At 39.2% G+C, this 11,039-nt stretch overlaps 1 protein-coding gene across 2 annotated transcripts in view; it reads left to right on the forward strand.

Annotated features, from left to right (window-relative positions):
* Nucleotides 1-9,417, forward strand: part of LOC139687101 (GTP-binding protein drn-1) — a 438,774-nt gene extending 429,357 nt beyond the window's left edge. For both annotated transcript variants that reach the window (XM_071584224.1, XM_071584215.1), the window contains exons 5-6: nt 5,922-6,052; nt 8,163-9,417. In XM_071584224.1, the coding sequence (XP_071440325.1) occupies nt 5,922-6,052; nt 8,163-8,515 (484 nt within the window). In that variant the 3' untranslated portion in view covers nt 8,516-9,417. The remainder of the gene's footprint in view (nt 1-5,921; nt 6,053-8,162) is intronic.
* Nucleotides 9,418-11,039: the final 1,622 nt, after the last annotated feature.

Below are 11,039 nucleotides of genomic sequence, written 5' to 3' on the forward strand. Positions count from 1 at the left end.
TTTTTCCCCCTGCATTATTCAACGTATTTTTGTGACAGACCTTTTATTTAATTGGTGTACGCATAATTAATTTTTATTCTTAAGGAGCATACTAGGAAGACAAAGACTTTCTAGAAGGAAGACTAAGGAAAAAACATATTTTTATCAAATAAAGATGGGCACGAAAGCAGGTGAGAGCTTCCACATTAGAGTCCATTTTGCATACGATAAAATGAACGGCTATCATAAATTCCTCTTTGGATTGAAAGACTTGTGGACGAAAGGATCCTTTCCATGTCATTTGAAAGCTTGGCAGGTAGAAGTTTGCGGAGTAACTTTAAATCCGACGATCTTCACTGTATTTACCTCCATAATTTTCCGAAACGTGTATTCTTCCGCTTCCCGATATATTCCTAGATTTTTATTTTGCTTTGACGCATGAAAATTCTTCACGTCCTTCACGTACTTCACGTCTTTGTTTCGTCCATAATTATTTCCACTTGAAAAGATTTCATTGTTTCATTCAAAAATGGCTGGAATATGTTACAAAGCACACATCGATTGCATACTATATATGATGACTTCTTTCGACATTACCTCTGAAATGCAAATAAGAAAATTAAAAACCTTTCTTTGAAGTAGAAAAATGGATGACAGAGAGAAAAGTTTGTGATTTAATTTAATAAGCCGAAGATTTACTTTTTTATAGAAATCAGATTGCATAAATCCAGAGAAACTTGAGTAATCCATTAAAAATATGCCTATGGTTATTGCACTAATTGCAGTAAATAAACAAATTGAGAAAGGATTGAACACTTTGCTGCTCCCTATCCCTTCGGAATCGACGGAAATAGCGCATTGCATTACAACGGACAAAATGTTCGGATTCGTTGTCTTATGAAAATTCGCCAAACTTCGTAACGAATACACAAATCGTGTAATTGTTCACTCCATTTATGAAAATTCATACGATATATTTCATATTGACATTAATCATCCATACACTGTAATGAATTCATTAGATTTTTTCGATCGGAGAGGGTTGATGTCACCCCACGCTAAGATTTAACATCTTATAATTAAAATGGCGTCTATGATTCATACGGCTGTGGGAACCAGCTCCATTATTTGTATTTACATTCGCTTTCTTACGAATGTTTGGCAAATAGAAAATCGCGCCGCTTGGTGTTTTTCAGGTTGCCATTACCATTCCATGAAGTCGTGGTGGAATTATTACTTCTCTGACGATGTTAATCTAAGCTCAACTGTGATGCCTTTTTTGATGCTGAAAAGTTTGTAAATCATCTCCACAGTGCCATCAGCACGTAGTCCACAGTTATCGTGATATTTTTTTCTTTCTCGCCTCTCTTGGAGGCTTTCACAGCGAGAGTAACACGTAGCTCTCCGACTCTTTTGGCTGGATTCGAGCTATTCAAATATCTCCGAAATCTGGGCGATCGAGGAATTGAGAGGCTGGCGGCAGTTCCGAGGTGAGCACACGGTTTCGTAGTCCCTTCTCGTGTGGGAGCGTTTGTTGGGGAGGGGGGCGGAGGAAGGTGGAAGGGGGGGGCAGAGCGAGTCAGCCCTTTCAACTCTAATGGCTCCATCTTCTCCCGAATGTCGGAAACGCGTCGCTGCGAAGTGGATTGGAGATGAGGGACTATATATATATATATATATATATATATATATATATATATATATATATATCGTCGAGGGAGATATATATATATATATATATATATGTATATACTCATTTATATAGAAACAGGTATAAGGAAAAGGGATAGGAACACACATAAAGGACGAACACAATAGAGGTGGGGAAGGCAGAATCGAACGGATCACAAGAGTAAAAATATTTCCTTGACCGGGACTCGAACAGCGGATCTTTCCACTTGCCGGGCGGATGCTCTTAACCACTTGAGCTATCGAGGAAACGTAATTTTCCCTGAGATCCGTGGGTCTTATATGTCGCCAAGCGCCCCGATTCTTTATCCAAGAAGGATAAAGAATCGGGGTTGTTTCACCCACCAAAGGAGAAGTAGACAACACACACACAAGAGGAATGGACAGTGGGTTAGAATTCATACAACATCATACAGGAAAGGAACAGTGCGTTTCGTGGCACGCAGAGCCAGAAGAAAGAGATGAGAAAATCTCGAAGTGGACCAAGGCCGGGAGGCGTACAGGAAGTGAAGTCGTTGAAAACATTCGAACTTGTTACTTCAGTAGTTTAAGTTTGTGGAGCCAAGAGGAATAATTCTTCTTTCGTTTTGATGTGCGAAAAGAATTGAAGCGGGCACTTATGAAATAGGATGGGAAATAGTGAAATGAATATATGGTCCATGAAAAACACATCTCATCCGCCATTTTCTGTATTATTCGTAACGACACAATATAAATGGTCCATTATGAAAGTAATGGTCATGGCAGCGTGGTAAAATCGGTCGGGAAATATGTTGGGGGGTCTGCCCTTCCAACGCAGCCGGTCGCCAGTTTGCTCTGAGCAGTTTGAGCGTGAAGTGTGCTTTTCGACATTTTTATCATGGCGCGATGGAGCGCCCAGCTACATGCCATGTTCCACCAGCCACACGTCCTTCATCGTTACCAACTTCCTGGCCCGGAGCACCCCGGTGGTCCGCCAGCCCTCTTACAGTCCCAACTTGGGTCCGTGCGACTTTTTTTTGTTTCCCCAACTGAAGAGAGAAAGCTGAAAAGGAAAGCATTGGGAGACCGTGGAAAACATCCAAAAGCATGCTACAACGTTTCTGAAAGAGATATTCCCGCCGAGAGGATCCCCGGCCTTCCAGGCCTGGAAGACGCGTCTCCGCAATTGCATTATTGATGCAGGAGGGGGGAGAGGGTATTTGGAAGAATCTTAAGCATTTGGACAAGTACGTTAATCAATAAATCTATTTTTCTCAGAAAATGCACTTTGTTTTTAAATTGGTCCCCGTGTACTTATGTTAAACATAGAACTTGGTATCACCCGTAAATTTATGGGAATTCGTATGCATAGGTAACAATTTATAATTCATGCGTTCATAAATTGATCAGTTTTGGTAATAGTTTGTCGAAATCTGATTGATGGTTGGATATAAAGGACATAGCTCAGGAAAATATTAATAGGCAAGTTGGACAAAGTGATGGGGGCAGGGAGAATGTAGGTTTTAAGAATGGCTTAGCTAGAGCACTTATCTAGTATCTGGCTAGGTGCGGATTACAAATGTACCAGAATTTATTCGTTGGGACCATCGTCAAAGCATAACTTGACCCCATGATAAAGCCTGTTATCAGCGAATCCAATGAATCGAGCGATCACCCCACCATTGGCAGTTCCGTTTCACGACTACGAATTTGCATGAAACGGAACGAAAGTGAAATGCGGGTTGACAGTTTGAATTTCTTTGGTGAAAAGGCATTTTCATAATAATTAACAAAACAGTTTCATTAAATAGTTAGCATTATTCTATAAATCAAGTATGCCTTCGGTCTTTCTAGCGCATTTCCATTAAGAAAGAGTTCTTCGTACGGGTCAGGATCGATAGCTCTCTCGTTATTCACTGTTGTCACATTTTGGAGCCCATCTCCGGAAAATTGTTGAGCGATTCGAGTGAGCGGAGTATTTGGGGCGATCGTCGGTCCGGGGTGTCACGGAGCACACGCCGAAACGCTTCAATGCGTGAAATGGAACGGAATCTAGCGCCTCGTAATGGCACATGGAGACCGCGTGGCTTTGAAGGATGGAGGGATGATGGTGCGAACGCCGCCTCGTGGGTGAAAGTAATAGTTAAGTGACAAGAGGAGCATGTGCGAGTTGCAAGTTGCGTAACTCTGGGATACTGCAACGGATTGGTGGAAAATTATACGAAATCTCCAAATGCCATTTCACGCAGCTTCGCCGGCATTCCACCAAGGCTCTTGAGGTCAAGTGCGAAAATCATTCCGGCGGGGGGGGCGGGGGAATTCTTCGCAAACATTCAACCCGTTCCTTTGTTGACAAAGAAGGAGGCGGCTCCAAGTGCATGTTTTTGATGAGATATTTATTTAAAAGTTAAATATTGCAATACCAATGTGAGGATGGGGCTAAAAATGAAAGAGCATAAATAAAGGCCCACCCTAACCCACTCACGACTGCAGACTGGGAAAAGTACACGCTACTAACTCGACGCGTATCTAAGGGCACAGCGCGGGGAAATTGCGTAGCAATTAAGTAGGTCTTATGATACTTTGGAGAAACCCGGATGTATTTCAAGCGCAGAACAAGTAAAGGAACCATGGCACTTATCCTAAGCCGCGACAAATTAATATGCGTGAATATGTTGGATTAATCTCAGAAAACATTAATTCAATAATTAAAAAAGACTTTGAGAGAGCAGTTTTCCTTCTGAATAAAAAATAGAGAAATTTCTGCTACTATTCTCTCATATTAAAAGGCAAATCTCAAGTCTCTTATTAGACGGAAAAATTTCCCAGTAAACTGCATTAGTCTATGTATACACGTAAACCTAATGTATGCATTCTCGTAAATATTCTTATATAGGATTGTGAATGGTGTCCAGAAAATAGAACAAATATTAGCTGCATCATCTGCGCACTTCGACAAAAGATTCAATGGAATACCACGGAAGGTGAGATTTTAAAGTTTTGCAGTACCTTTCTTAGTATTTCTATAATATGTTGCAGACAACTGTGTGACCTCCGTTTATTTCATTGCGTTGTCTTTGTATTTGAAATAACAAAAAACCCAGTTAAAAAAATTACAAATTATGATTTTTTTGACTTGGCCGGGGTGGGAAATGAGTAAAATCAAAAGTTGTGTCGGTGTCAATGTATGGCTTACGGTGTTGCCCGTCAGAGCAACGTCTTTCACTGGAAGCGATTTATGCTTGTTTTTCTTGTTTAATAAGAAGTTTCCTTATTCTTCATGTCTCCTTTTTGTTAGGAATTGTCATTAATATTGCATCAAATATGCGAAAAAGAAAGAGTTTGCATTGGAATAAAGTTACTGTGTTCCAAACATTTGTAAAGTTGTCAATGTCAAGTTTTTTTCCTGCTTTTTGATGTGATTTGAATAATGTTGATATTGATATCCTTTTGTTGAGTGTCACTATGTCTATTTTCAAGTACAATTAAACAAAGAGATATTTTACTGAATGTATGCCTCAAGTACTTTATATTTACTTGATTCTGAAGAATTCTGCATTCTCGGGTTTCACCGCGGCGTTGTTTGATTCTGACAACAGTTTCGCCGAAGTTGCATTCGGCGTCTTCAGGTCGAAGATGAGGGACTCGGATTTTGCCCACCCTTATATGGGTGGTCCCGTCTAGTGGCTGCTCGCTGATTGGTCCGTTCCCGGAGAACTCTCTTCCACGCGTTGTGGAGATGATAGCCGTCTCTGTTAAATTGTAACATTAACGGAGAACATTAACAGAGATGACGGCTACTATCTCCACAACGCGTGGAAGAGAGTTCTCCGGGAACGGACCAATCAGCGAGCAGCCACTAGACGGGACCACCTATATAAGGGTGGCAAAATTCCGAGTCCCTCGTCTTCGACCTGAAGGCGCCGAATGCAACTTCGGCGAAACTGTTGTCTGAATCAAACAACGACGCGGTGAAACCCGATAATGCAGAATACTTCAAACCACCGCCGCGAAAACCTGCGCAGCCATTTACTTGATTCTATGGTCATATTGATACAAAACCGCTGAAATGTATTTTCCCAATGGCCTGGAAGAGCGTATGGAGAATGATGTTTAAAATATTATTATACTCCTTTCTATTTTTCTTGCATTACATTCCCAAAAGAACGCATTGATGATTTACAATTTAAAATAAAATGTTCTTTAACTTAAAAAACATATGTATAAACAACGTTGTTATCATTAATTGCGGCAAATTCAATTCGCATTCCTCTTCAATTATTTCCCTACAGAGCTCGTGTGATCGAGTGCTCGGCCAAGGAGGATCACAACGTGAATGAAATCTTCCAAACGTTCCTAACTTTGTCGCAAATCCTGGGAGCAGACGGTCGTGATGGCGATGGGAGCAGGATTGTGGGTCAAGGTGTGTATTGTAGGGAAAATACTCCAGACGGAGGTCCAGTCGTTAAACATTTTGGCGTGCTTCGGGGACTTTCAAAATCTCAATTTCACAGTGGCTGTTCCACCATAATCTTAAGTTCAGTGAGGAGAGGTTTCCACGCATTTGGAATGAATTTTAAATAGTTGTAAATATTTCAATTTTATTATTATTCATCCCATTGATGATTGAGAGTTTTTCACTTTTACAAACACCAGAGGGAGAAACAAATCGCTAAGCATTTAATTGAATTCCTTGGTGGTGGTTCAAAATTCATAGGACATGGTATACCTGCTGGACAAAGTGAGCTCGTTGTTACATTTTTTGTAGCTAGAGGTAGATTTACAGCGTCTCAATTGCTTCTCACCAATATTTAATTATGTAAAGTTGGTAGTGATATTTTTATGTTGTGCCTGCATCATTGCATGAGTCCTGTCATCAAGTGATCGATTGAATACAAATGCTACCACTGACGATGGGTCTGTTCCAATTTCCAGTTCGGATGCCGGTTCTGTATTTATGAAACGATATCGAGACATCGACAACTGTAATAGTAAATAAAAGTTATATTACATTTAGAGCAACTTTTACCTTAATAGAAGTCATAAAAAAGGTTAATGAGATGTTACATACCATCGCAAAACAATGAAAACAATCTTTATGACTCTTAAATTTTCGATTATAACACACGATTGTACAAATATAATTCTATATATACATATATATATATATATATATATATATATATATATATATATATATATATATATATATATATATATATATATATATAATTTTTTAGTTTTCCAAATAAACTTGTATGCGGTTTATACAGGTTTAGCTTGGTTAATCGAGGGCATACTGTATCAATCAAGAATGTCTAATTAAATTAGTGAAAGTTGATCCCAATTTTAGTTAGAGAGTACACAACTACTTGAAAGGGCCATATTTTTTTATACGTTGTGTATCGTGACTGTGCCCTCGACTATGACATTATACGTGGATATTTGCACAAATTAAGATCTGTGGAATAATGCTTTGATCTAAAATAAATTCGTGGAATCTTTCTACAGTGCTTCATAGTATGATCTTTGACGAGGTGTTAATGCGTGGAGAAACAATCTGATTTGGTATAAATTTCGGTTTTGGAACCAATGTTTTTCGTTTCGATTCTAATTTCAAGAATGGATGGAACTGAAAATCAAGGAACTGAACCAACCCATTTTTAATCATTATTATTTAAACATTTGTATGTAGCGAATGGAGAATATTCATAAGAGATATTGGTGGAATTGAGGCATGTTTAAGAGTTAAAATGCGTTTTTCTACAGGATGAAACTTAATACTTGTATTGTGACTTTATATTATGTATTTATTCAATGAAAGACCCAATTTAATGTCTCTTTGAGTCGATTAAGTAATATGCTCGTAGATGACCAATATCTGCCTAAGCGCTGCATTTTCTATCCTTTTTCCTATACCTTTTTCTATCCACTCAGTTGCTCTCAGGAGAATGATCACCTCCCCCTATTCTGCGAAAATAATACTGTATCTCTTGAATATTCGTCTGACCATATTTTTTCTCGACATGTACACAGAAATATACATTTCTCATCCCACGATGCATGTGATTATTCATTTTATTAATTGATTAAATTGATTTAGGGCATTTCACTGATCATGATCACAATCCCACTATCAACGCAGTCAATGTCTGGTCCTCTTACACCCACCCTAAGAGATCACTTTTGGTGAAATTTTTATCGCTCTGGCCCCTCTGAATGGCTGGAACGGCAATACGAACCCATGGGATGTGGACAAAGGGGTGGATTATTGGGTGGAGCGGGGGGTGAACACATTCTGCTGGCGGCGGTTTCATTATTTCACCACGATCAGACTCAATGAATGTGCAGTCAACGCTGCCGCGCGCACCCCATCATGCAGTCATCATTTCCCCCCCCCTACTCTCCCGTGAACCTGCCCCGCTCCCCCCCTTTCACAACATACCCCCCGCTCCGCTCCCCCTTGCTCCCCCCCCTGCCCTCCCCCGAAGCATTAATCGACCCCCCGTCATCCTTCCCATGATCCACCTCAGCGTCTTCATCGGCCCAGTCCCCGAGCGCTTCCGGGAAAGCCAATGGGGGCGGAGGCCTCAAGAGGCGATCCTCCGCATACGTCAGCGCCTCGCGTGGCTGGTCGTCAGCTTCCGCCTCGTCGTCGCCAGGACCGGAGGGCAGTGGCGGAGCGGCGGTGGTGTTGGGGGGCCGGCGAGGGGCGGAGTCGCCGTCCCTGCTCTCTTCATCGTCGGCGACCTCGGAGACGCAGGGCGATTCCCCGCTGAGCAGGTCGAAGCCCCGGTCGCGGTCACTCATCCGCCGCTGCAGCCGCAAAGCGAAGCAGCAGATGCGGGAGGCTCACGGGGGCGCCAACGACTGCAACGTGTCGTAAGGGTCGCGGAGGATGGAGAGCAAAGATACGGACGATCTCAAAGAGTGAAAGAGGAAAAAATAGCGGCTATTCCCCTCGGATTATTATTCCCGGGAATGAGTATTCACGCCTGATTGGTATGATTGCACTATGTAAGTACTCCTCTCAAATATGTAATCATCTTAAGTTGGAGGAGCATGTATGCATGATGGGCTGTGATATATATATATACGATTGCCAGCCATTAAGAATAAATATCCACTGCTGTGGTTAAGTATTTCTGGTTTTACCATTCATAGTTTATACACACGAGGTGCTACAACCTAAACCTATTCTAGAAAATGTGAGTTACAGAAATATTCATGACTTGCCTTGCTTTTCACAGAGCTTTTTAAAGTCTTGAGCAAGGAAGGTCTTTATGACTTTTCGTTGTATCCAAATTTAGGCTGTATTTTGGCGGGGGTTAACCAAAGATGAGCTTTAAGTGAAACCAGCTTTGTTTTATTTTTATGGTCTGAAAGAAATTATGTAAATAATGTAAAAATAGGTATGAGTTAACTTTCTTGGTTGTATATGGAATGAGTAAGACCTTGCATGGTGCTAAAACCCAGACAGTGTATCGATGTTAAAAGTGGTCTTACTGAGTAAGTTTGAGCTTGAGTAATTTGCTATGAGGTCAGTTTCCTTTTGGAAATCCTTGTTGATAATTATCCTGATTTGCAAAATGGCTAGTGATATTTTGCAGATGGAAACCTAAAAAAGTAAGGAGAATTTTTCCACTTTTGGAACACTGACCATGACAGCATCAAGAAAGACAGGTTATAAGGTTAAGAAGACTGAGATTATGTCAGAGAAACCAGAATAGCCATTTAGAACATACATTTTTCAAAATATTTATCACATTTGGTGGAAAAATCACATTGTAGTCTAAAACTTTTGACATAACAATGAAAAGTATTTTTTTAAACCACCATGAAAACATTAAAATTGAGTGCATTTGAAATTCGCTTGCTAACATTAGATGGAAATCTGTTTGTGTAGTGGTATAATTTCCATGAATATGCATAGTGATAAAATTTTAAAACTCCTACCAAGTAGAAGAATACATTTTGGTTATTCAGTAAATAAACCCCAGCAGTTGGATAAAGGTTGGAATCAAATCCTCCACAAATAATGTTTCCACTGATGATTAAATAATGTAATTTACAGTACACCTTGAGGTGATTGCATACTTTTTTTATTCTGTCAGGCAAACATTTTTCCTAAATCTGTAAGCCAAAATATCAATAGCAAACATTTTTTGTAATCAAATCCTTTGCAGTTAAGAATAATTCATGATTGGTGAGAAATTTCCCTAGTTAATTGAGAAAAATGTGCTACCCAAAATTCTAGTTTGATCTAAGTTTTCCTTGTGCTTATAATTAGGTTTTAGTCCAATCAAATTTCATTTTCTTTTTCCTCATCGTTTTCATTGAAGTTAGTTCAGCTACAAGGTACGTATCATTTTGTTTTATTTTCATCAATTGACTATTGTACAAAGTAATTCCTTTATGATTTTTTTATAATATAATTATAAATGATTTTTTAGGACAAAGTTGAGTCAACTGGAATTCCACTGGTCGGATATGAATTCCAGATTTCCATTAATTCTTGCCATCTTTCTAAGGCACCATGGAAAATAAGAGCCCAATGTCATCAATGAGAAAACAGAGCATAAACAAAGCAGTTCACCAACCCTTTGCTGTGCATCAGTGTACTTGATTGTTTTGGTTAAGAGTATTTGGATATAATTTGTAAATTCAAACTATGCTACTGGAACATGTATTTTGCAGTGATGTTTCAAACATGTCCATGCACAATATACTACATTATAAATGCTCAAACTGTTAGTCAGAGAACACTCTCTATATGTCGAATTTTTCCAAAAGAGTCCACTGTAGGCCATGTGGCATCTCATAATTCTGTATTTTCTATTGTGATAAATGTGTACACTTGATATGAAGGTCGTTACATGGTTTAATATGGAGACTTGCACTTGGATTTTTTGAAAATTCGTACCAAATGAATAATTTATTGATACCTCCATGGATTTGGTGTGAAGACAAAATTTATATCTGTGTTTCTCCATGTCTTTCACACTTCTCTATTAGTTTATCTCTATTTTAATGTTTTAATAGTGGCATGTGATCCACATTTGATCCACATGTGACTTGATTCCCTCCAAGGCATTTATGCTATGCACTTAAGGTGGTACACAACAAATTATTCATTACAGTTGTTATCTGCTTTTATCTGAGTGTAATATTTTGTCATAGCTGAGTTTTAAACTTATTCCTATTTTCAGTTTACTAAGTAGGATACTTGGCAATTGCATTGAATGTTACAATGTGATATGATAATTCGTGGGACGGGAGGGGGAGCATTACATTTTGAGCAAATACAATGCTAAAAATTAATATTTTCCCATCGGTGTTGAATGGAAGTTATGGGTTCCAATTTGGAATTTATTCAAAGTTTATATTATTATATTAAAAAATTATAATAA

The sequence above is a fragment of the Hetaerina americana genome, unplaced genomic scaffold, assembly GCF_022747635.1.
Source record: "Hetaerina americana unplaced genomic scaffold, ioHetAmer1.1.p SCAF_1, whole genome shotgun sequence".
Classification (NCBI taxonomy): domain Eukaryota; kingdom Metazoa; phylum Arthropoda; class Insecta; order Odonata; family Calopterygidae; genus Hetaerina; species Hetaerina americana.